A 27,599-nucleotide genomic window follows, 5' to 3' on the forward strand; every position below is an offset into this window, starting at 1 on the left:
ACAACAATCAACAATGGATTCATGATCACTATTAGAGAGTGTAGTTTTTTTTAATTCCAGGTTTATTAATTGAACTTAAATTCCACCAGTTGCTGTGGTGGCATTCAAACCAGTGTCCCCAGAGCATTAGCCTGGGCCTTGGGATGACTAGTCTGGTGACATTACCACAATGTCAAGGTCACCCCCTTATTGTCATGGGCAATATATGCTGGCCTAGCCATTAACACCCACGTCCCACAAATTAATTTTTTTAAATGGCAAGAAAGAGAGAGTTCTAAAAATATGTCTGAGAGTAACTCTTGAATTAGAAAAGGATCATGTACCAAAGAAAGAGTCTCTAATCGTGCGAAGGAGAGATCTTACAGTAGTAATCCAGAAATATATTGAAGTACAAGTAGAGGCCACAGCGTGAACAGCTTGGACAATGAAAGAAGGGTCTAGATAGGGCCAGAAGTCCTCAAGACCATGAAGTTTTTGTGCCTGTCAATAACTAGAGGGTAGACTCAGATAAAACATAAGGATTCAGGTTGTTGGGAAGAATTTGGCACCTATTCTGAAGTACCAGGGAACAGCCAGCCTTGTTACATAGATGGATTTGTACAGAAAAGACGCTTGAAGATGGGGCTTACGGCTAAAGCGAGACTAATTGCTCGGGTTTTCAAGAGCGATTGGCGATACAGATGTTAGAGAGGACTGTCCTGCAGTGGAAAAGCAATCCTCAAAGTCTTTTCAACTCTTTTGGCTACATTTGGGGGATTGTTGATAATCAACATAAAAGCCATGTCTCTGCAGGGTGAAAAAATTCAGAAAAGTGTTTCTCGAAACACCTGAAGAGGCAAGCAATGCAGAGGCGAACTAACCAAGTGTTTATGGCCTGAATGGTGCCCTGAGAATGTGATATTTTTCGGTGAGATCTGCTTTGTTGAAAGTAGGCTGTGTTTAACAAAAAGGTCCCTCAATGTTTTACTGGCATCACAAGGGGGAACTTTCAGGCATCTTCATGATGATGATTTCTTATGGGATGGTGCTGTGGAATTTGAGAAATGTGTCATTTATAAGATTGAAGTGATTTTAAGATTGGAAGTCAGGCTTCAGAGGCTTTCAATGTATTAGTTCAGACATTGAACATAATAGGCTGGAGCAGCAATCTTATTTAGAGTGTTACTCCTATTCCAGTTAATCCTGTTAAAATCATCACAGAAAGACAATGTCATATCTAAAAGAAAGACCACATGAGGAGCTCTGAAGAGGAGTCATACGGACTCGAAACATTAACTCTGTTTCTCTCTCCCACAGATGCTGTCAGACCTGCTGAGTTTTTCCAGCATTTTCTGTTTTTATTAGAGCAGCTGAGAAACTTGATTGGTCAGTTCAATTGCTTATGCACTCAGGCAAGACCAGATAATTGCTTTGGAACTAAGTACTACAATGAAGGATCCTAAAGTTGAGAATATTTTAAGGATAAATAAAACATTTTTTAAAATTGAGAAATATGTATTGAAATTTCCATCCCTAGGTGACCCAAAGAACATGAAATTAATTATTTTTAGTGATGCCTCTCATGCAAATCTTCCTGATTGGAATTCAAGTACAGCTGGTTTCAAAATATTTTGTGGGTGAAAATAAAAATGTTGCCCTTTAGCCTGGGAAGCTAAGGAAATAAAAAGTTTGTTGAAAGTACTTTGGCAGCATTGGATATGGAAATTCCATTTGTCAAATATTTTAGGGCACATTCTATGCAAGGGGTGTAATGAAAACAGTTTGACCATTGAATGTTCCATAGATAATCATTCCTTGTTGGATAATGTTCACTGAAAAAAAAGTGGAGGTGAAAAAAGGTCAAGGATTGACTTTGTTCGCTTAAAACAAATGTTAGGAAAAAAAGGAAATCTCCAAGGTCAAATGTGTTGATGAAAGCCATCAATTATCTCATTGTTTCACAAAAAGCAATATTTGTACCAAAAGACTATTGGGGGTCCGAGAAGAGGGGCAATCTTGTAATGTAGTGCTTTACAGAAAATATAGAAATTATTTTCTTAGATTTTATTTTGAAATATTATTTGAATGCTATTTAAATTTTATTTAAAGAGAGAAGAGGAGATTTTTTTTATTTATTCATGGGATGGGGGCATTGCTAGCTAGGCCAGCATTTATTGCCCATCCCTAATTGCTCTTGAGAAGGTGGTGGTGAGCTGCCTTCTTGAACTGCTGCAGTCCATGTGGTGTAGGCACACCCACAGTGCTGTTAGGGAGGGAGTTCCATGATTTTGACCTAGTGACAGTGAAGGAACGGCGATATATTTCCAAGTCAGGATTGTGCGCACCTTGGAGGAGAACTTCCAGGTGGTGGTGTTCCCATGCATCTGCTGCCCTTCTCCTAGATAGTAGCTGCCATGAGTTTGGAAGGTGCTGTCAAAGCAGCCTTGGTGAGCTTCTGCAGCGCAACAATGCTGCCACTGTGTCGGTGGTGGAGGGAGTGAATGTTTGTGGATGGGGTGCCAATCAAGTGGAATGCTTTGACCTAGATTGTGAAATGCATAAATGTTTAGTGTCCTAGATTAACCTCTGATCTCCTTTTTCACCAATTGGCTGTAAGAAGTGTAACATAGCCTACACATGACTTAACACCTGACATTGCAAACCACTAAGCTACAAAAACAATGGTCACTCTGGAGAGGAATTGAACATAAAATTAAGGGTATTACGCTTCACTTACAGGGCATTGGTGAGACTGCATCTCAAATCCTGTGTGCAGTTTTGGTCTTCTTATTTAAAGGAGGATGTAAATGCGTTGGACGCAGTTCAGAGGAGGTTTACTAGGTTGATCTGCTGAGTTTTTCCAGCAGTTTTTGTTTTTGTTTCAGGTTTCCAGCATCCGCAGTATTTTGCTTTTATTTTACTAGATTGATACCTGGAATGAGTGGGTTGTCTTATGAGGAAAGGTTGACAGGCTGGACTTGTTTCCACAGGAATTTGGAAGAGTGAGGGGTGATTTGATTGAAGTACATAATATCCTGAACGGTCTCACAAGGTGGATGTGGAAAGGATGTTTCTTCTTGTGGGCGAGTCCAGAACTAGGGGGGGCACTGTTATAAAATTAGGGGCCACCTTTTTAGGACAGATGAGGAGAATTTTTTTCTCTGAGGGTTATGCAACTTTGGAACTCTCTGCCTCAGAAGGCAGTGGAGGTGGGGTCATCGAATATTTATGGCATAGATTGATTCCCTTGCCTAACAAGAATCTAAAGGCAAAATACTGCGGATGCTGGAAATCTGAAACAAAAACAGAAAATGCTGGAAAAACTCAGCAGGTCTGACAGCATCTGTGGAGAGAGAAACAGAGTTGCTTTTTCGTGTCTGTATGACTCTTCTTCAGGTTATCAGAGGTAGATGGGAATATGGAATTCGAAACAGAAGATCAGCTATGATCTTATTGAATGGTGGAGCAGGCTCGAAGAGCCTACTCCTGCTCCTATTTCTAATGTTATGTTCTTATGTCATCTACCACCTTCTCGGAGCAACTTTTGGATGAGCAATAAATGAGAATCGCAGGACAAGAAAATGAACTTCATTTTGCCTGTTAAGGAATTTTTACAATAGTGAAAAGAAAATACAACTTGCACAATGCATTAGGGAGTTCTAGAACAGCCACAGGCTCTATTAAACCAAATAAAACACAAATGTACATTTTATATGGCAAATTTGCGTAACAAGGAAAAGCGAGATTATTAATATCACAAATAGCCAAAAAAGCTAGGAAAGTAGTAGAGATTGCAGCTAAATAACAGGAGTGCACAAAATAACTGGCAAGGAGGGCACTAATCATCAGTCTCTACAGCAGAGAACAAACAGAAAGCAAGAGGGAGAGAAGCAAAGGCTGGAAAGCATTTCTGCTAGACAACATAAGCACAAGAGATAATGGAAAACTACAGAGACAGCAGAGGAAGAGAAAGAGAGGATAAGAGGGAGAAAAAGAATAAGTATTTTTGAATATGACATGACCATCTTTTGTGAAGTGATAGTTCTTTTAATTTTGAAGCAAATTATTTCAATTCAAATCTTAACTGAATATAATCCAGGATCTCCACCTTTGCTAGACAATGTAGTCAGTCAATTAAACACATGCTCAAAATTTAAAATCCAATTAACCATCACATTTGTGGACTAGAGCAATACATTTGTGCTTTCTGAAATATTCATTTGAAACATCACTTAGGCTGACATGTTTCATGTATCCCACCTCTATCTAATCTACTTAAGAGTAACTCCACTAAATTTGAAGTCACCATAACAGTTAATTCTTCATTATAGACCTCAACATTCCAGTTTTCAAATTTATAGTATCCTTGCTTACAAGCATCTGTCAGTCCACTTTACAAGAGACAGCAGAGTGAATGATTAAACGGGAAAACTGAACACACCACTGAGATAGGGTTTTAACCAGGCTTCTGAAGGGGGGAAGAGATAACAAGGCAGGGTAGTTTAGGCAGAAAGCTCCAAAGAACAGGGTAATAGAAGGACAGGCCCTCAGAAGAGTAAACCAGAGCTAGAGGAGTGAAGGCTGTACCACAATAGCTGGGGACAGTTGCTCAGATAAGGTAGATTGAGAGATTTTGAAGACAAAGGCAGGACGTGAAGTCAGTGTCCAAGGAGTCAGGTGGCCATCACATGTTAATCACACAAAACATCTAAGCCATCATGTGTAATGGCAACTGTCATTGGCCGTAAACAGTAAAAATACATGAAATCTTCAAATTCCATAATTAACATTTTCCTAAAACGTTAAATTATTTTAAATGTGGCGTAAATAAACACATAGGAATGAATAATGCAGCTAGTTAATTTACCACTTGCAATTAGGCTTATGAAGTAGGATGAAGTGTTTTTCCATTCTCTTCCCATCCAGAATCCTGTAAACATATGCATTGCTTATGGTTCCTCATTAAATCAAGAGTCCCAGCTTTATTTAGTGTATATTTTGCATGAATAGTGAAAAATGCACTAAAGAGGATAGTTTACACTGTCTTTAATGTTGTATAATAATGGCATTGTTCGCATATCTCATGCAAGACTGGTATAGGAGTCCTGAAGCACAATAACGTGACAGAGAAGTTAGTGTCAATATTGGCTTGTGAACTACTTTCTTGAATCCTCTCATTCTTCACCTCCCACCCCAATTCTCCATCAGAAATCTATGCCATTGTTGCTGTTCATTTTTGAAAGACAGACTTTGAATGCTTTACATTTAAGTTGAGGTTTGCAACTAGAATGTCACCATTGCTGGAGGATTCAGAGATTTCAGTGGTGTAGCTATCGACAGCTAACAAATTTTAGTGCATCTTGTGTTTCGAACTCTCACTGCAGCTACTGAATTTTATGTAGCCAATTTCTCTGGACTGTCTAGGTTCTCAGTACCTATGAAGCATTTGCAATTGAGCCATAATTTATGAGTCAGGCAAAATCTGATAGATTCTTACAGAAGATGACTTTTTCATTAGGAGTTAAAAGACTGAAAACGAAATACTCACTTTAACGTGGGAATTGCACTGTGACCCGATTTTCCTGACCGCAACCGGTACCATAAGCAATTCCTATGCACTTTTCCTAATGTCTTTATCCTGCGTTCCTCTGTTTAAGAGCAAAAAGAGGAAGTTACTTGCCCATGCACACAAAAAACAAAATTATTTCCTTTCAGATCCAAGTCTCAACCATGGCAGCCATCAGACAAATAGCTTCAAGCTCCTTGCCCTGTGACTTTTAAGCCTGACTCACAGAGCATCCTGCCCAGTATGTTTTTTTGTGGGTAACATTTACAGAAGAAATCTCTGTTCCTCAGGTTACTTGGGCTTCTTCATATCTCTCCTGGCCAGATGAGAGTTACTTACCATCAGATTCATCTGCTCTGTTCATTTTTTTAAATCTCTGATTTGAGTGTCCTCTAAACCCCACCCCTTGAGGCAACTTGGGTCCGGGCCATCGAAATACGGGGTAAATCTAATCAATGCCCCTCCACCCAAAACTGAGCATTCATGTCCCAAAGCTAATTTTAATTCCAATCATTCCAACACAGGCAAGATCAGAGGTGATTTTGTCGTAAATCAACAAGCATAAAAGCTCAATGGCACAACACAAACCCAGTGTTATTGAATCACCTGTCATAAAAACATAAAAACAGAAAATGCAGGAAACCTCAGCAGGTCTGGCAGCATCTGTGGGGAGGGAAACAGAGTTAATGTTTCGAGTCCGTAAGACTCTTCTTCAGTGTTGAATCACCTATTGGCTTTAAACCTTACAGCCTGAGCAAGTCATGCACTCAATAACAGATCAAGAACACGTAGTTACATAGTACCTTGCACCATCTCAGAGCATCTCAAAAGGCATTTAAACAGCTAATGATGTAGTTTTTGAAGTGTTGTCACTGTTGTAATGCAAGAAAAGCAACATGTCTCGCGAACAGCAATGAGAATTACTATATTTTCCTTTTAAGATGTTGGTTGAAGAATAGATATTTATCAGGGGCCTTTTCCCTGCCCTCCATCGAATTGTGCCATTGGTTATTCTTTTTATGCTCAACATTAGTTTACTGAAGATCACGGCGTATAAGACGACCCTATTTTCTCAATGTCAGAAATATGCTTTTATATCTACTCATTGTTCAAGCTGCCTCTTTCAGCCTCAAAATGTGATACTCGTATTAGTATTCGGCCTCAATTTTTCACCCCAGAAATGCACGTTTTATGCGGGAATTTATGATGCCCACAGAGAGCAGACCGGGCATGGCATCATGAGTGACAGAGATGGGTCCTCCAGCAAAATGAATAAAGTACAAAGTTGCTTTCAAGCAGAAAGTCTTTACATTTGCTAACTTGTCGAATAGCTCTGCTGCAGTAAGAGAATTCAGTGTTAGTGAAAAACTGGCACGAGAATGGGAAAAGAAATCTGCCCGGAATATGCCAAAGACAAAATGTGGCATGAGAACAAGGAGGCAGTGTGATATTGTTGCTAGACTAGTAATCCAGAGACCCAGGATAATGTTCTGGGGGCCCAGGTTCAAACCCTGCCACGGCAGATGTTGAGGTCAATAAAAATTAAAAGTCCATTGATGACCATGAAACCATTGTTGATTGTCACAAAATGTCCATAAAATGCCCTTCAGGGAAGGAATTCTGCTGTCCTTACCTCCAGATCCACAGCAATGTGGTTGACTCTTAACTGTCCTCTGAACAAGGGCAATTTGGGATGGGCAATAAATGCTGGCTTAATAAAAAAAAACTATCCACCGCTCTGATCTTGAGAAGCATATATCGGAATGGATCGTTGAAAAGAGTCAATGGAAGAAAATCTAGTGTTGCGAAAGACGACCAAGATCACTCATGCCAAAATTACATTTCAAGTGGTTTATCATCAGACAGTCGCAAAAATGTGAGTACCCATTATGTCACATTGACAACGTAGATGAAGCGCCTGTGAATTTCAATATGCCCAGCAGCCAAAGTGGAGTGGAAAGGTTCAAAAACAGAATGACAGAACATGAGAAAACATGATTCATAGCTTCACGGCTGATGGAGCAAAATAGTAAATGGTAATTTTCAAAAGTAAAAACATCAAGTTCCCAACAGGAGTTTTGTGCTTGCCCACGGCAATGAACGGATGAGGATGGGGTGAAGTTATGGATTGATCGAGTGGAATAGGTGTCTCAGTGGTCTTCATAAAGAATGCAGCTTATTAGTGGGTGATATGTTCAGATCCTATATAACCACTGAGATCAAGAAGTGTCTGCAAAGAAATAACACCCATACCGCAGTTATACTAGGGGCTCTATCATTCACTGCTCAACAATGAGTGTACCTCAACAAGCCATTCAAGTCTATGCTGAATGGAATAGGTGGATGGTTGACAAAGGAAAAAACCTTCACAAAGAGCGCAAATACACATGCTGCCTCACTTGATGTTTTGTGTGATCTCATTTTCAAAGCATGGGATGCTTTTAATGCACAAAGTGTCATCAGATCATTCAAAAAAAATGCAGAATATCCAATTCTATGGATGGAGAGGAAGATGCTTTGTTTGTGGAGAGATGACTCTGAAAATGAAAGCACCAAATCTGTTCCACAGTGAGATCCTTATAACGATGCCATAGCCAAAGTGACTCGGAATGAATTTGATGAAACTCTTTGCGTTTGACAGTTATAAAATGCTTTGATTGTACATTAATTAAAACTGTGCCACATTAACTTAATATGAATTTCCGATGCTTGTTTTGTTTCACATTTCAAAATAGCGACCACCCACAATGGTGGTTCACATTATATGCTTGGTGTAGAAGTTGATCCCTGCTTTTGGAGGCATCACTGGTCGACTTATGCATTGTGATCTATCGTACGTCTCATCTAAAAGATGGCACCTCTGACCAGTGCAATACTGCTTCAGTACCACTAGAGGAATATCAGCCTAGAATGTAGGCTCAAGCCTCCAGAGTGGGGCTTCAACCCATAGCACTCATGGTTCTGAGTTAGGAGGTTATCAATGCACCAAGGCTGACACTAGGCTGAAACATATACTCCACAGAATGTGAGGGTTTGAAGTTCTTTGCTTTCATTTTACATCTGCATGCCAGAATTTGTAATCAGAGAACCTCAGAACCATGAAACAGTTAAAAGTTTGAAGCACATTACCAGCTTGCTCAAGCTAAGACTCCTGTTGCATAACCTTTCTAGTTGCTAACTGAAATCATAATAGTTTATTTCCCCAAGCGAAGGCAAGGGACTAATTAAAGCTTCCTCTGTGAATTTGCTTTGGTTTTTATACCTGCAATGTTGTAAACAGACAAGACAACAGGTTCTTAATGACCATTTTTTGAAAATATGTCTCAAGTACATCCCACTTTTTGCCCTTGCCAATTATGCATGGAGTATCTATGAAAATTTTTATCAGAATTAGACTAGCCTAACTTCAACAAGATGGTGAATTTCTTTCTTTCAAATGGGTTCTCGCAGATCAGGAATAGCTTTCAATTTGTAGTCAACATTGTAACTGATCAGTGTCCAAGATAACTGCAGCTCGGCCGTTTCTATTCCTGTTCTGTTGTGTTTTTTTATTCTTTCACAGGTGTGGGTGTTGCTGGCTAGGCCAACATTTGCTGTCCATCACTAATTACCCTTGAGAAGGTGGTGGTGTGCCACCTTTCAGTTCATGTGGTGTAGGTACGCCCACAGTTCGGTTAGGAAGGGAATGCTAAAATTTTGACCTAGCGACAGTGAAGGAATGGCAATATAGTTCCAAGTCAGAATGGCGTGTGGCTTAGAGGGGAACTTAGAGGTGGTGTTCCCATGCATCTGATGATCTTGTCTTTCTAGGTGGTACAAGTCATGGGTCTGGAAGGCGCTGTCAAAGGAGCCTTGGTGAGTTGCTACAGTACATCGTGTAGATGGCACACACGCTGTCGGTGGTGGAGGAAGTGAATGTTCAAGGGGTGCCAATCAAGCAGGCTTTGTCCTGGATAGTATCAAGTTTGAGTGTTGTTGGAGCTGCACTCATGCAGACAAATGGAGCATATTCCATCACACTTCTGACTTCTGCATTGTAGACACAGGAGATGAGTTACTTACTCTTGCAGTCACAGTATTTATATGGCTCATTGACTTCAGTTTCTGGTCAATTGTAACCCCCAGGGATGTTGATAGTGACGGATACAGCGATAAGGTTGTCTCTTGTTGGGGATGATCACTGCCTGCCACTTGTGTGGCACGAATGTTACTTGCTACTTATCGGTCAAAGCCCGAATGTTGTCCAGGTCTTGCCGCATGTATCCGAATCATGAATGGTGCTGAACATCGTGCAGTTATCAGCGAACATCCCCACTTCTGATCTTATGATGGAAGGAAGGTCATTGATGAAACAGCTGAAGATGATTGGGCCTAGGGCGCTACCCTGAGGAACTCCTGCAGTGATGTCCTGGAGCTGAGATGACTGGCCAACAACCACAACCATCTTCCTTTGTGTTAGGTATGACTCCACCCAGCAGAGGGTTTTCCTCCAGATTCTCACTGATTTCAATTTTGCTAAGGCTCCTTGATGCCACATTTGGTCAAATGCTGTCTTGATGTCAAGGGTTGTCATTCTCATCTGATATTCAGATCTTTTGTTCATGTTTGAGCCAAGGCTATAATGAGGTCTGGAGCCAAGTGGCCCTGGCAGAACACAAACTGAGCAATGAGCAGGTGGTTGCTGAATAAATGCTGCTTGATAGCACTGTTGATGACACCTTCCATCGCTTTGCTAATGATTGAGAGTAGACTAATCAGGCAGTAATTGTCCAGGTGGCTTTTTGTCGACAGGTTTCCATATTGTCGGGTAGATGCCAGTGTTGCAGCTGTACTGGAACAGCTTGGGAGGGGCGTGGCTAGTTCTGGAACACAAATCTTCAGTACTACTGTTGGGATGTTGTCTGGGCCCATAGCAGTTACTGCCACTAGATCTGCTGTTTCAATTCTATCTGGTTCTGAATGCATTGCAAAAGTCAGCTAACTGCACCAAGAAGCTAGTACAGTACCATAGTCCTACATATATTTGCCAAAACAGTATAGAGTGCCTTGGATATCTTGGATTGCAGTTCAAGGCGGCAGCTCCCCATCATCTTCGAGGGCAACTAGTGATAATAAATGCTGGACTTGCTAGCAATGCCCATATTGAGGGAATTATTTTTTTTTTTTGCAAAAGTAATTTGAACAGGTTGATGTTCTGCACTTATTTGTGGCCAAATGATCTCTGTAGTATCTACTGCTGGCATTATTCACTGAAGATTAATGCTTAAAGTCTGTTGACATTATGGAACAGATTTTATGCTAGCATAAAGCTGAACACAAAAGGTATTCTCCATCATATTGCAATGAGCTTGAAAGCCACCATGTGTGAAAATTGCAGCTTTCAATTCTGAAGGCCCTCTCAAGTAATCAGTAAGCTTATGAATATTACTGTGCCAGTACAGCGTTTCAAAACTAGCAACCCTGGCACCGAGGCCATGCCAGATTTCAGATCTTGCGGGATGGGTGGTTTGGATCAAGCCAACTGGGGAGGGATCAAGGGTCGCTAGGAGCACGAGAAGAGACTGGCAAGCGGCGAAGCCGATAATTAGTCCAGCGCCACACCACATTAATTCAGCACCTAGCTGAATTGTCCAGGTAAGTTTTTTTTTTAAATATTACTCCATCAAACTTAGTGCATGGCACATTCTAAAAATATCTGGTTTTCAGACAACTCTGGTTTTGAAACACTGCACCTGTACTTCGGATTTTCAATTATGTTTATTCCCCGAAGCATTTCTTTAAGATACATTGAAGTTCACAAACATAAATAATAAGGCAATGTTTCATGCAGTTTTCAGGCAACAAATGTAAATCTCAACCCCATCCCAAAAACTTCAATGGCCCAAAGTCTACAATAAGTCCTGCAGGGTCCTAGGCCTTAACTGTATTCAGTTATCAAAAAACATACTTCGTGAATAAAGTGATTTTCTGATTTAAGTAACCAAAAAAGGACTGAATTTCGAAAATTGAATGTAATGTGTGCAACAAGATAATATGGTTATCCATTACAATACACATATTACATACTGTGTCAGTTGTGGTTCAGCTCTTGCCTTGGATTCAAAACATTATGGGTTCAAGTCCCAATCCAGAATGTGGGCACAAAAGAAAGAGGTCGACACTCCAGTGCATACTGAAGGAATGCTGCACTGTTGGAGGTGCCATCTTCTGAGACGTTAAACCGAGACCCAATCTGTCCACTCAGGTGGATATAATAGATCTCCAGGCACTATTTCAAAGGGGAGCAGGGGGACTATCTCCAGTGTCCTGGCCAATATGCATCCCTCAAACAATATCATAATAACAAACATCTGGTCATTATCACAATGCTGTTTGTAGGATCTTGCTGTGATGCATTTTCCACATTTCAAAAGTACTTATTTGGCTGTAAAGCGTTTAGGATGTCCTGAAATTGTGAAAGGCACAATATAAATGAAAATCTGTCTTTCTTCACAGGTGTTAAACACAAAATCCTCAGTGCCTGCTCTGTAAAAACTGGGTGTTGTGCAATAGAAGCGAGAAAGCTAACATATTATTCTCATTCTCCTTAATCAGTTCACAGAGATTTAGATTTCTGATGGATAAATTAAAGAACTTGCTCTCATACAGCCCATTTCACGAACAGAGGGTCTGGATGTTTTACAAATGTCCTTAAATACAGGAGAACATAAAATGCATTAATAAATTTCAGTAAAACTCATCACTTTTCTGCTCCATCTACTGTTTAGCAACAAAACCAGGTCCGGGAAGAGGGAATAGAGGGATGAGGTCACAGAGATACCCATGGGTACCCTAGAGTATAAGGCGCATGGGGAAGACAAACACAAGCTTCTTTATCTTTACACTAATTTTGCCAGCCCGGAAATCTATTTTTCAGAAACACCAGTTGTCCAGATATTTTTGGAGCACATTCTGTCAACGTCATCAACATCATTTTAGTAATGTATTTCAAGGGCAGAAATATGGAAGATTCAGTATTTGGATAACTAAAACAATTTTATTGCTGCTTTATAATTCAAAAAATTAATTATGAGGAGAGGACCATTTGGCCCCTCAAACCTCCTCCACCATTCAATAAGATCATGGCTGATCCAATTGTGGCCTCAACTCCACTTTCATGCCTAAACCATGTACCCTTTGACTCCCTTGTTAATCAAAAATCTATCAACCTCTGCCTTAAAAATATTCGGTGGCCCTGCCTCCAATGCTCTCAGGAAGTGAATTCCAGATTCACAACCTTCGTAAAAAATTTATCTCCACCTTGAATGGGAGGCCGCTTATTTTTACACAGCGTCCCCTAGTTCTAGTTTAATGCTTTCTGTTTCAGGTAAATATTTATATTTATGGTATTTTCTGATTCACACACTTGTGTTTAGACATTTTAACATCATTCCATGATGTAGAAAATTCTGAAATCCAAAAGTGACTCAGCACCAAACATTCCAGAGGTTACAGTGTATCTCACTAACTACAAGCCTAGGAAATGGCGATTAAATATATGAAGCAAAACATATCTTATGTATGTGTAGATCAACACTTCACATCTTCTTGTCTACAAAATGCCCTCCCCAAAACATATGCATCCCTTAAAGGTGAAATCAAAACATTGTTTCATTTTCTTCCACTCATAAATAAAAGGTACTGTAGTCTATTGATCCCAACACAAGAATGCAGATAGGCTAATTAGGATTGACGTATGAATCCTAGGCCAAAGGCAACACATCCATTAAGCTACAAGCAAAGTTTTCTACAGCTTTCTCCTCCTGGTCCTTTTTTACAACTACATATATTTATGTGGCTGTAATGTAATGAAACACCCCCAGGCACTTCACAAGAGCATTATAAAACAAAATATGACACCAAGCCATATAAGGAGTTATTAGTTCAAATAACAACAAGCTTGATCAAAAAGGTAGGTTTTAAGGAGTGTCTTAAAAGAGGAAAGCAAAGCAGAGAGGTATAGGGAGGGAATTCTCGAGTTTAGGGCCATGGTAACTGAAGGCGCAGCCAACAGGGTGGGGGGATTTTAATCGAGGATGCTTGAGAGGCCAGATTTAGAGGAGTGCAGATATCTCAGAGGGTTTGGAACTGGAGGAGGTTACTAGAGGGAGAGGCGAAGACATGGAGGGATTTGAAAACAAGGATGGGAATTTTAAAATCAAGGCATTGCTTAATCCTGAGCCAATGAAGGTCAGCGAGCACAGGGGTAAGGCAATTGGGGCTTGGTACAAATTAAGGCACGGAGAGCAAGAGTTTGGATGACATCAGGCTTGGAAAAGGTAGAATGAGGGAGATCAATCAGCAGTGCATTGGAATGGTCAGGTCGCGAGATAACAAAGGCATGAATGAGGGTCTCTATAGATGAGATGAGACAGGAACTAATTTACAGAGAAGGAAATTTGTGCTCAGTCCATCTGGTTCAGGTGCTCCCACAGTGCTGTTAGGAAGTTCCAGGATTTTGGCCCAGCAACAGTGAAGGAATGGCAATATAGTTCCAAGTTATGGTGGTGTGTGGCTTGGAGGGCAACTTGCAGGTGGTGTTCCCATGTGTCTGCTGCCCTGGTCTTTCTTGGTAGTAGAGGTCTGGGTTTGTAAGGAGCTGTAGAAGGAGCCTTGGTATAGGACACATTGCTGCCACTGTGGTGCAGGGAGTTGGTGGAAGGGGTGACCATCAAGTGGACTGTTTTGTCCTGGATGGTGTCAAACTTCGAGTGTTGTTGGAGCTGCATTCATCCAGGCAAGTGGAAAGTATTCCATCACACACTTGACTTGGAGAGAATGCAGAAGAGGTTTACAAGAATGATTCCAGGGATGAGAAACTTCAGCTATGAGCATAGATTGGAGAAGTTGGGACTGCTCTCCTTGAAGAGAAGGCTAAGGAGGAGATTTGATAAAAATGCTCAAAATCATGAGGTGGCTGGACAGAGTAGAGAGGGAGAAGCTGTTCCCGCTTGTAAAAGGATCAAGAACGAGAGGGCACAGATTTAAAATGATTTGCAAAAGAAGCAAATTGACATGAGAAAAAACTTTTTCACACAACAAATGGTTCAGGTCCGGAATGCAGGGCCTGGAAGTGTAGTGGAGGCAGGTTCAATGGAGGTATTCAAGAGGGCATTAGATGATTATTTGAATAGAAACAATGTGCAGGGGTATAAGGAAAAGGCAGGGCGAAGGCACCAGATCATAATACTCATTTGGAGAGCCGGTGCACACACATTGAGCCAAATGGCCTTCTTCTGTACCATTAATATTCTGTGATTTTATGATTTGTGCCTTGTAGATGGTGCTCAGGCTTTGGGGAGTGAGGTGGTAAGATACTTGCTGCAGAATTCCCAGCCCCTGACCTACTCTTGTAGCCAGTGTTTAAATGGCTGGTCCAGTTCAGTTTCTGGTCAATGGTAACACCTAGGATGTTGATACTGGGGGATTCAGCGATGGTAATGCCACTGAATAGACAGGGCAGACGGTCAGATTTTCTTTTAGGAAATGGTCATTGCATTGTACTTTATAGCACAAATGTTACTTGCCACTTCAGCCCCAGCCCTAATGTTGTCCAGGACTTGTTGTATAGTGACACAGGCTGCTTGAGCATAGGATTTGCAAATGGTGTTGAACGTTGTGCAACAATCAGCAAACCTACTTCTGACCTTATGATGGAGAAAGGTCATTGATGAAGCAGCTGAAGATGGTTGGGGAAAGGACATTGCCCAGAAGAATCCTGCAGCAATGTCCCGACAGTGGGATGATTGACCTCCAACAACCACAACTACCTTCCTTTGTGCTAAGTCAGACCCCAACTAGTGAAGTTCTCCCCCGCCCCATCGATTCCCATTGACTTCAGTTTTGTTGGGCTCCTTAACACCACACTCATCAAATACTGTCTTGATGTCTAGGGTAGTCACTCTCACTTCCCCTCTTCTGCTCAGCTCTTTTCTCTATGTTTGAACTAAGGCTATAATGAGGCCAGGAACTGAGTAGTGACCTGGTGGAACCCAAACTGAGCATCAGTGAGCAGGTTAATGTAAGCAAGTGCTACTTGACAGCACTGTTGATGACCCCTTCCATCACTTTACTGATGACGGACGTCCTGATATTTGTGGATAGGACATACCCGGGAAATTTTTCCATATTGTCGGGTAGATGCCAGGATTGTAGCTGCACTGGAACAGCCTGGCACGGGGCGGAGCTAGTTCTGAAATAGTCTCAAGTACTATTGCTATTGTCAGTACCCATAGGTTTTCCGGTATGCAGTGCCTTCAGCCGTTTCTTGAGGAGTGGATAGAATTGGCTGAAGATTGGCATCTGTGATGCTGGGGACCTCAGGAGGAGGCCGAAATGGATCATCCACTCAGCACTTCAGGCTGAAGATGGTTGCAAATGTTTCAGCCTTGTCTTTTGCACTGATATACTGGGATCCCCCCTCTTTGAGGATAGGGATATTTATGGAGCCTCCTCCTCCGATTAGACTGGATGTGACAGAAACTGCAAAGCTTTGACCTGATCTGTTGATTGTGGGATTTCTTAGCTCTGACTATCGCATGTTGCTTTCTTTGTTTGGCAAGTAGTCCTGTATTATAGCTTCAGCAGGTTGACATCTCATTTTTAGGTATGCATTTTTAGGTGCTGCTTCTGGCATGCCTTCTGACACTCCATTGAACCAGGGTTGATCCCAAGCTTGATGGCAGTGGTGGAGTGAGGAATATACCAGGCTACGAGGTTACAGATTGCAATTGATCCAATTCTGTTGCTGCTGATACCCAGTTTTGAGCTTCTGTATCTGTACTGAACCTACCCTTTCAGCACAATGGGAATGCCACACAACACAGTAGATGGTGTCATCAATATGAAAATGAGACTTTGTCGCCACAAGCACTGTGCTGTGGGCCCTCATATCAATACTGTCATGGAGAGATGCATCTATGACAGGTAGATTGGTGAGAATAAGGTCAAGTAGGTTTCCCTTTGGGTCTTACCATCAGCTGCAGACCCCTAATCTGGCAGATAACTCCTTCAGAACTCAGCTAGCTTGGTCAGTAGTGATGCTACTAAATCACTCTTGGTGATGGAAATTGAAGTCCCCCATCTAGAGCACATTCTGCGCCCTTGTTACTCTGAGTGCTTCTATCAAGTGGTGTTCATATGGAGCAATACTGATTCATCATCTGGGAAAGGGCAGGAAGTGGTGATCAGCAGGAGGTTTCCTTGTCCATGTTTGGCCTGAATAAATGACATCTCATGGGGTCCACAGTCAATGCTAGGCTTCTAGGATCATTCCCTCTCAAATGTATACTACTTTGTCATCATCTTTAGTGGTTCTGTCCTGCTGGTGGGACAGGACATCCTCAGGGATAGGAAGCTGTCTTACGGTCTGATTCTGAGAGTGAGACTGTGACAGTTTGATGCTTGACTAGCCTGTGGGACATCCCGCCTAATTTTGCCACAAGTCCCCAGGTGTTAGTGAGGACAACTGGGCAGAATGTACCTTTGTTATTTCCAAACCTCAGTGGGACATCCAGCTTTATTCTTATGCAATTTCTGTGCAGCGGTTTGATATAACTGAATGGATTCCTAGGCCCTTTCAGAGGGCAGTTCAAGAGTCAAACACATTGCTGTGGGTCTGGAGTCTCATATAGGCCAGGCCGGGTAAGGATGGCAGATTTCCTTCCCTGAAGGGCATTAGTGAGCAAGACGTGTTTTTATGTTAATGCAGCACTGTCATAGTCATCCTTACTGAGACTAGCTTTTCATCCAGGTTAATTTCATTAATTAATGCAACTGTTGCAGTGGGAATTCATGTCTCCAGAGCATTCGTTCAGACCTCTGGATAACTAGTCCAGTAACATTACCACTGTGCTACTTGTTCCCTGTTGAGGCAATAGAGAGGATATAGTACGGGTTCGTAAATCGTTCAGTGGTAGAAGGAAATATAAGGAAGGAAACTTGAAAAATTATAACTTTTTTCTGGAAGAAGTAGATTGAGATGACAAAAGGATGGGACATACAAAATTAGATATTGCGAGTTATGAGGAATCTAGAACAAAGGAATATAGATGCGAGATTAAATGTACAATTTAGGACAGAGAGAAGGAGAAACATATTTTTAAAACAGAGTTGTGAAGCTGTGGAATGTACTGCCACAGTTAGCATTTGTATCTGAAATCTTATCAACAGTTAAGAATAGGTTAGATAGGCAGTTGAAGGACATAAGACTTTATTGGAACAGGAATTTGTACTCCTGTTCATGAGAAGGATAGACACCAAAATGGACTGGTTAGGCCAAATGCCTGTCACCACAGTAAACTAACAAAAGGCCTGTGGATGCAATCAAGGTCCTTTGAAGAGAAACCTTTTCACAAAGGTTTCTTGGACAAATTTCTGGCCAGTGTGGCTGCATTACTTGCTTTTGAGTTCCTATCTGGTGGATTGATAAACGTCATTATCAAACTGGAGTCCTGCAATAATCTTTGTATCAAACATTTCTTCTGGCGGTGCATCAGGTTTTGGCACATGCCAAAAGCAATCAAATCTAGAGCAATGCATTATGGTTCAGTGGTTTACCTTTTTAAAACTTCACAGACATGAGAGTTCATCCGAAGGGGAGAGGGTAAAGCAAAGCCAAAAACTACACCATCAGTGGGCCAAGCTAAAAGGACAAAGATAAAAGAAAAAGAGAATACCTAAAGCTAAGTCAGGATAGCGAAGATAATGCTGACATTTAACCGAATATTCAAACAAAATCAATAATCTACGACCACCTTCTCATTTTACATTATGGATGACAGTCCCAACAGAACTTGTGGCAAACATTGCCACTGATCTTATTTATTGCACAAGCCAGAAAAATTTAGTGTTGCGATAAAATACCTTAAAGCATTACAAAATTGCAACAAATTTACAACATAAACAAGTCCAACTGGTCCATGCCGGTGTTTAGGCTCCACAAAAACCTCCTTTTAGATCAGCATTTTATACTACTCTGCTGCTAATATCCCCAAAAACAGACCACCAGTACTTCACCCTGTGGTTACATAACCCCAATTTAAAAGCTCAGACAGAATCCAAATTTAGAACTCTTAATATCTTATCCCTGGACAACTATTTAATCTGAGTAGAGCTGGTGCATACTGTGTGTAAATATCACACCTCCCCCTTGCACTTTAATATGCTAACACCAGCAGCCATAATGGTCCACACAGTATCCAGTAATCTAGGTTCCATAATTTTAGCCTGAAATCTCTTAGTAGATAAATATTTATACTTATTTTCAAAGTGAGCACAACATCATCTGTCTATTCCACCTTCCTTCTAATCTTGCACAAGACTCAACAAGTTTGTATTGACTTCTTAACCCCAATTGTGAAAGACGAACGGTTGTTAAAACGTCCAGCAGCTTCTTTAAAACTGGCAACAACCAATTTTAAAAAGGCCAAACTGAAACATAACCCTTTTTCCCCACTCCACAGATGCTGCCCGACCTACTGAGGCCAACAGCTGGCAACCAGATGTAATGGAACCAATTGCGATCTGCCCAAATAAATTGTCTCAAACTAATTTGATCTGATAGGACCTTCTGTTTAGATCTCATTACATTTTCTCTATATGCAATGAAACCAGCCAAAAGTAATCATCCAAGCTCAGCATGATTACCATTTACACAGACAGCTGTGGTGATGTGTTCATCATTACCACCGCTACAAAAAAGAAAATTTGAATGCATTTGAGGTTTTTAATTTATTGCTGTGTAAAATGATTTGTTAAGTGTCTGTTTACTCATTTTGCTCCAAATCACATCTCTCTGGACACTTACTGGTTGTTTTGAGCACTAATGTTGGATTTTTGTTCTGTCATTACATCCCACTTCCAAAGCATGGTGGTGGTGACGTGATAGCAAGAGTCCTAATGAGGTTTACAAAAAAAAAGGACATTACAATTACTAAACTTGTCTTCAGAAATTAACCTATTCTGTGGATGTTCCAATATATCAGCTCATTTATGCAGTTAACAGCTGGTGAACAGGAGTTGTAGTTGGGAGGGGGGTGGTGAGGAAAGGAGTTCATAAAGGACTTTAATTACTATCCACTTGCTGGAACTGTGCTTGCATGAATACCGGCTGAGCACAGGCAGAGAAATGGCCCCGTGGTCAAGTAGCTTGTCAACCTCACGGTCGAGTTGCACCATTGAACTATGGCCTTGAGTTTAGCCCTGGAAGTCACCCTGCACATGTGGCATCTCAGTGCAGGCGGAAAGCGTTTGGGAGAGGGCTGGGCAAGAAAGAACCCTGTGGCCAAAAAAATCAAGAGGGGAAAACAAAAAAAATGTTTTAAAAAGGAGTTTCTATATTCAATAAAGAAAATTGTAAACATCTCAAAAGCTCAAATACTATTCCAGAAACCAAATAGATTAAATGCTAAACTATTATTTCTAAGTTGCTTTATAGAGTAGCTAAAAATTATGCAGTTGGTTATTAAAGCCAGGTTCATGATATTTCTTCGCAGTTTAAGTACCACATTCCTAACCTATGTACAATCATAAGCTTAATTTCCAAAGATTAGTTAAAAGATACTTCGGAGAAGCACAGTATTATGCAGCAAGCATTTGGGGATCGTTAACAGCTGCCAATAGCACAAGAGTGTGCTCACAAAATGTTGGCACTTGCAATCAATACATAATGCCATATCTTGATCCTCAGCTTTAACTAAATATGTTGCATGCTCTTCACGCCTTTTTCTTGATCTCCTTGCATCACGCAACTAGCAGAGGAAGAGAGGAGACTAGCCCCGAGTATAAATCAAGCACATTGTCAAACCAGCTGCTAGGAAAACTTCAAGGACACCCAACAGACATGTTAACTTCTATTTCTCTTTCCTCCTCTTCGACATTAGTAACTAAAGTGCTCTGTAGAGTCGTTGACGACAGGCAAGATCCCACTTTAGGGGGAAATGGTGGCATAGTGGCAATGTCACTGGACTAGTAATCCAGAGGTCTAGGCTAATGCTCTAGGGACACAGGTTCAAATCCCACCAGGCAGTTGGTGGACTTTAAATGCAATTAATAAATATGGAATTGAAAGCTAGTCTCAGTAATGGTGACCATGAAACTATCACCGATTGTTGTAAAAACCTATCTGGTTCACTAATGTCCTTTAGGGAGGGAAATCTGCTACCCTTACCCGGTTTGGCCTAGATGTGACTCCAGACCCACAGCAATGTGGCTGACTCTTACCTGCCTTCTAAAATGGCCTAGCAAGCCACTTTCAAAGGCAACTAGGAATGGGCAACAAATGCTGGCCTTGCCATCAAACCACACAAGTCCCAAGAAATAAAAAATACTTGATTATTATCCTGTCACCTTGCTGGAAAATACACCCATGTAGAATAAAAGCAGAAAATGCTGGAAAAAAACTCTCTGTGGAGACAGAAACAGTCAGATCTGCTGAGCATTTTCTGTTTTTATTTCCGATTTCCAGCATCTACAGTATTTTGCTTTTATCTTACACCTATGTGGATGATCGGTGTGAAAAGATTGCTGGGTTACAAAGCTTCTTCCTCACAGTCAACAGCTTTTGGATACTAACTCACTAGGGCTTAACAGACAGGGGTCCTGAGAGCTGTTGGTCACTACAAAACTATACCCCAAAAGTGAGTCCTTAAAGACAGGAGGGCGAAATACTGCTTCAATTTTCTATCTTCGCTAAGTAGCCATTGATTTATAACTTCACACCTCTATGCTTTTTCTTAAATATAATGGGTAAAACTAGCTATCCTCCAACTATAATCTCAACAATGCTTTGAGATGTCAATATTTGAGCCTGGATTCTATAGCAACCTATTTATTCTAAAATCCTATCTGCCTTAACAATTGTTGCTATGCATCAATAGATACTAACAAACATAATCTGGGTGAAGACAAGTGTATGCAAAATATGCAAGTCTGCAAACAATATTGAATTAAGGGAAAATAATGGTAAATCCTTCTGCATGGGGCAGTATTGTAATGTCTTTTTAAATAACTAGGTCAATGGGTGGTAAACACAACTCAATGTGCACGAAATCAAGAGAAGAGCAAAGTATCGTACCAAAGGATTCTAAAAGACAGACTTACATTGATATAGCACTTTTCATGACCTCAAAATTGCTTTACAGCCAATGAAGTACTTTTGAAATGTAGCCATCACTGTCACATAAAAAATGGGGCAGCCAATTTACAGACATCAAGCTCGCACAAACTGCCTGAAAATAAATGATCAGATCATCCATGGTGTTGAAGGGTAAATGCTGACCAGGACACCAGAAGAATTCCTTTCCTCTTCGATTAGTGCCATCTGATTTTTTTTAACCTGAGAGAGCAGCTGATTATCTCATCTGAAGGATGACACCTCCACAGTGCAGCACTTCTTCAATGCTATACTGAAGTGGCTGTCTCAATTTTGGACTCCAGGCTCTGGAATGAGTCTGTGAACTCCATGGACTTGATTCAAAAATGAGAGGAAACATTGAGCCAAGGCTGGCATATAACACATGAATCAATGAAATGATCAGCACTATGCCTAGCTGCAGTAAAAATGGCAAAGGTGGTATGGGGTTAAATTGGCAGAAGGAAAGTATAAATCAAGTGGGTGCATTGTCACCGTAAAAAGCAGTAAGCAGTGCTCCCCAAACATTTTCCCAGTGCAGCCCCATTTTAATGCCTCAAAGTATGCGTGACCTCAGCGGGGTAGCCTCAGCTGCTGGGGCGAAGTTCAGCATGATGGGAGTTGGTTAAGCTGCAGGGTTTTTAAAAAAGAAAACCTACCTTTTCCCAGGCTTCTTTTGCAGCAGCAATCAGACCTCAAAGATCTGTCCATTATGCCATGCCCAGCAACAGAAAAAGCCATGAGGATTTAAAGGGGCCGCACAGCTGTTTGCATTCAGTCTGAGGCCCATGGCAGCCATTGCTGCCTCACAACTCGCGACCTCAAGATCTCGTCTCCATGGGGTTGCGACCCACAGTTTGGGAAGCCCTGCAGTAAAATCTCATCTGGAGCAACATCCTGCATTTCTAACCAGCCAAGAAGGATACTGTTGCGCATAAAAGCTGAAGAATAATCTGGAGATGAAATGAAAGTTGACAGAAAAGGTTAAGGAAGTGTTGTGCTTGTTTGTGTTGGAAAATGTGATTGGATTGCTATTTTTAAGTTTATGAAGGAATTGAAAAGAACAGGTCCAAGCAAATATCAGAAATCACAACTTAAAATATGAATATTTGTAAACAAGCAAGAAGGTGGACACCAAACAGGAAGATATGAGAAGAATACTGTACAAATGCAGTTGCTGCCAACATCATTGGGACCAGGGCAGTCACAAGATCACAGAATCAGTGGCACACTCATTTCTACCAGCAATATAATTCTCCAAGACCACATATCATGAAATTCTTCAATTTGGCATGTAACAGACCACATTAGCTGCTGTCAATGTCTGAAAAAAGCTAAACAAGCTAGTAACATAGGCTAGTCATAGAACCAAGACTGAGATGAGGAGGAATTTATTCACTCAGAGGGTGGTGAATCTTTGGAATTCGCTACCCCAGAAGGCTGTGGAAGCTCAATCATTGAGTCTTGAACGACAGACATCGATAGATTTCTAAAGACTGACATCAAGGGATATGGGGATAGTGCGGGCAAATGGCATTGAGGCAGAAGATCAACCGTGATCTAATTAAATGGCGGAGTAAGCTCGATGAGCTGAATGGCGTACTCCTGTTCCTAGTCCCCAGACAGATTTTTAAATAAATAAAATTCTAACAATTGCAGACTAGATAGAAACTTACAATGTAACTTGTTTAAGCATGAGAGCGCTTGATTATTGCCCAATATTTTTGAAGTTTTCCAACACCTAATAAACGAATGTGTTATGTCCCAGTGTACAGGTAGTATTACTGAATATTGGGCTGCACTTTTATTGAGCTGGACAAGAACACACTGCTTCAATTCTTGTGTTCATGGAATATGGTAATCAACACAAGCAAGAGGTAAACAAGCTAACCCTGATACAAGGAAATCTATAGGAATGCCTGAAACTTTTGAGTTTCTACTGATATCAAGCACATTGTGATTCATAGAAAAAATTTTTATTCAGAATGCCATGAAGAGAAATCATTCCAGTCACACACCAGATAAGCTCAAGCGTATATTTACACACTGGAACTGCTTCACAAAATGGCCCAGAGATAGTTGCTTAACCATCCTAGTTTTGATGCAATGTAGCACAAAGATATTACACTCAAACTCATCTGGCAAGACTTACATGGCTTCAAATTTATGAACAGTTCTAGCTTTCTTGGATGCGTACAAGCTCAACTAAAGTGTCAGTTTAATTCAAGCTACAAAATTGAGGCATTATTTCAAAACTTATGAAATATTTTTTCCTTTCAGTCATACAGTGTGGGACACTAGTCTAATAGTGGCTTTAGTTCTTGATAGAAAAGCATTAGATTCTGTGTACTTAAAACAAGTTAAAATATACAACCTAATAAGGGGCTGGTTAGCTCAGTCGGCTCGATAGCCAGCATGTGGTTCAAATTATTGTAAGAGCACGGGTTCAATTCCCATGCCAGCTGAAGTAGGCTTGGGACCTGCCTCTTCGCCTGCCCCATGGCTGATACAGAGTGGTACCCCTCACCAATTGTTTCTTAGAGAAAATGATGCCTCGTACAGTGCACAATTTCAAAGTTGGCAGATGATCTGAAGCTTGGAAGGATTGTGAACTGCGAGGATAGTGTTGAACTTCAAAAGGACATAGGTGTGTGGGCAGACAGGTACCAGATGAAGTTCAATGCAGAGAAATGTGAAGTGTTCCTTCTTGGTAGAAGAACATGGAGACACAATATAAAATAAAGGGTGCAACTCTAAAGTGGGTGCAGGAGTAATGGGACCTGGGTGTATATGTGTAAAAGTCATTAAAGGTGGCAGGACAGGTTGAGACTGGAGTTAATAAAGCATAATATCCTAGGCTTTATTAATAGGGGCAGAGTACAAGAGCAAAGAGGTTATGTTAACCTTGTACAAGTCACTTCTGTTGAATCAGTTCTGTTGTTCAGTTCTGTTGAAGGGTCATGAGGACTCGAAACGTCAACACTTTTCTTCTCCACCGATGCTGCCAGACCTGCTGAGTTTTTCCAGGTAATTCTGTTTTTGTTTTGTACAAGTCACTAGTTCGGTCTCAACTGGAGTATTGCGTCCAGTTCTGGGCACCGCACTTTAGGAAGGACGTAAAAGCATTGGAGGAAGTACAGAGAGGATTCACGAAAACAGTTCCAGGGTAAGAAAGATAGATTGGATAAGTTAGGACTGTTTTCCTTGGATAAAAGGCTGAGAGGAGATTTGACAGAGGTATTCTAAATCATATGGGGTCTGAACAGAGTGGATAGGGAGAAACTTCTCACTTGTGAAAGGATAGAGAATGAGAGGGCACAGATTTAAAGTGATTGGCAAAAGAAGCAAAAACAATACAAGAAAAAAACTTTTCAATGCAGTGTGCACTTAAGGTCTGGAATGCACTGCCTGAGAGTCTGTTGGAGGCAGGTTAAATCGAAGCAGTCAAAAGGGAATTAGATTGTTACCTGAAAAGGAAGATTGTGCAGGATTACAGAGAGAAGGCAGGAGAATGACACTTGGGGAATTGCTTATTTGGAGAGCCAGTGCAGACTGGGCCAAATGGCTGCCTTCTGCACTGTAACATTTCTGTGACTTATAGTTATCTACCTACACAACTTAATTCAGGGGTTTGGGGGGGGGGGGGGGGGGGGGGGGGGGGTAGAAGAGGTGGTGGTGGTGTTGGTAAAGAGATGGAAATAGGCAGGTCATGTGAGAGGGAGATGGCTCGTGAAAAATATTTTAGGTCTGCATCACTCACCATTACAAAACCATACTGAATTGCAGATGAGCTTGGTTTTGGCTTCAGGCAACAGTTCAACCAGTTGTGAAATTGCTTTGTATGTCCATGCAGACATTACACTGGGATGTAGGATTCATAATGGAATGGGGACTAAATATTTTAGCCACTGGACATGTCAGAAAGATCAGAAATTATTTGTACTCTTTTAACATTTACAATTGCAGATGGCAACTTCAATAGTGCATTTAGAATACATTTAACGCTAGATTTTGAACCTGTACTGTCTCCTTTCAACAGTGCAATACTTTGGTGGAATAAATAGATGATCAAACAAAGTTAGGATCTGAATTTCACCATATTAAGGATGCTACGCATGGCATTTAGCCAATTTGTGCAATCATTCACTGATTCTCATATCAGGTCAACAACAGTATTCAAACCATAACCCAAAATAGTCACTCATTTCCTCATTTTCTAATCATGTTGAATTTGTAATGACTGTGCTAGCATAAATCATGGAGCTATGCATCAAACCTGCTATTTCACATTAAAATGTCCTCTAAGTATTAATAAATGCAAAAATCTGCCTGTACTTTGATTTCCACATACACTCACTTCTCACATTAAAGTCCTAGAAATAGTTTCAAATGTCACAGCCCATTAGATTCAGTTACAGGGAATTTATAATAACACGTCCATTAGCATCTATAAAGATAAAAGTCATCTTAACATTTCAGGTGCAACTTTCAATAAACTGGAAACTAGTTAACTTGTCTTTCTTTCTTCACAAATGTTGACCAACCTACTGAGCGCTTCTAGTATTATTGAGATTCCCAGCATTTTAAACCCTTGCTTCATTTGTACAAACAGTGAAATACTTAGCAGCAAGTATTTTGATTTCTATTTAAGTCCAGATAACAAGAGAAAGCCGAATGTAGTAGCCCCGCTTGAAACTGAAATGTGTTAAAGTTCCTGGGCAAAAGCATACGGTGTAGCAAAAAGTAACACATACAGCAGGCACCAGGAATACTGCTGGGAAGATTTATTCAGAAACACCTCAAACCTCTTCACCCAATTCCACACCCCACCTCCCCCACCCCCCCAAAAAAAAGCAGAAACATCATTCACCTTTTCGGAGACAAATGGAGAGTTAATGAATCTACATTTTATAAATTTCTGCTTAAATAAACAAATTACAACACAGGTATTTTTTTTTTTTAAAACTCATAACCCGGCAGAAGTCGAACAGCCACAGATTATCCATCCAGAAACTTTTAGGCAGGACTTAAAGAGTGGGGATCAGCAACACCCCGGGTGTTGGGAAGGCAGTACCCGGAGGTGGGGGGCACGTTGTGTAAACCTTTCCCCCCCGCCCCCACCCACCCACCCCACCACTTTCCCAGAAATACAGCAGGGCCCCGCAACATGGGCTTTGCTTTGGCGATCCCCTCTGTGAGCGTGTTGAGCGGGCAGCATGAGCCCGTGTTTCCAGAGAGTGACTGCGGGGGGAGGGGAGGAGAGGAAGGTTTCTCGTTGGTGTTATAAGGAGAACAGATTGCATTTTTATTATTCATTTTAAGAACAAACCTCCTCCCCCCCCCCCAAAAAAATCATATCCTTCCCCTCCTCCTCCTCTGCTATTGCTGCTGGACTCACCGTCGTTCTGATCTTTGGGCCAGAGGTAAAAAGTAGCCGGGATGACGAGAAGTCCCACGAAGGACGTGAGGAAATAGAAGGAGGTATTGCCGCTGTCGTCGTACTGGAACTGCTGGCCGGCCATGGCTGGGCTCCCTCTGCTCCTCCCGGGCCTCAAGCTCGGCTCCTCCAACACAAGCACGGACGTGGCACTGCGCACGCGCAGCGGCGACGGCGACCGCGCACGCACAGCGGCGACGGCGACCGCGCTGGGCGCGCACGCACAGCGGCGATGGTGGGCGCGCGCGCACGCACACACACACACACACGCACGCTCCTCCAGGGACATTGTGAGAAAGAGTCAGCTCAGATTTGGAATGTTCCCCTGATGATTGTAATTTGGATTGTTTCTGCCGCACGACATATGAACACTTGGACACACTGTCAGCATTTCCATTCGTCCTTCTCCTTCACACCCCCCCCCCCCCACCAACCCTCTGATGCCC

The 27,599-nt window shown here is 41.4% G+C and overlaps 1 protein-coding gene across 1 annotated transcript in view; it reads right to left on the reverse strand.

Annotated features, from left to right (window-relative positions):
• The window catches only part of sec63 (SEC63 homolog, protein translocation regulator), a 105,285-nt gene extending 77,971 nt beyond the window's left edge, over positions 1-27,314 (reverse strand). Inside the window, exons 1-2 of the mRNA XM_078542509.1 lie at positions 27,115-27,314; positions 5,528-5,627 (exon numbers count right to left, since the gene is read on the reverse strand). Coding sequence (XP_078398635.1) covers positions 5,528-5,627; positions 27,115-27,238 — 224 coding nt within the window. The 5' untranslated portion in view covers positions 27,239-27,314. The remainder of the gene's footprint in view (positions 1-5,527; positions 5,628-27,114) is intronic.
• Positions 27,315-27,599: the final 285 nt, after the last annotated feature.

The sequence above is a fragment of the Cetorhinus maximus genome, chromosome 5, assembly GCF_964194155.1.
Source record: "Cetorhinus maximus chromosome 5, sCetMax3.hap1.1, whole genome shotgun sequence".
NCBI classification, from domain to species: domain Eukaryota; kingdom Metazoa; phylum Chordata; class Chondrichthyes; order Lamniformes; family Cetorhinidae; genus Cetorhinus; species Cetorhinus maximus.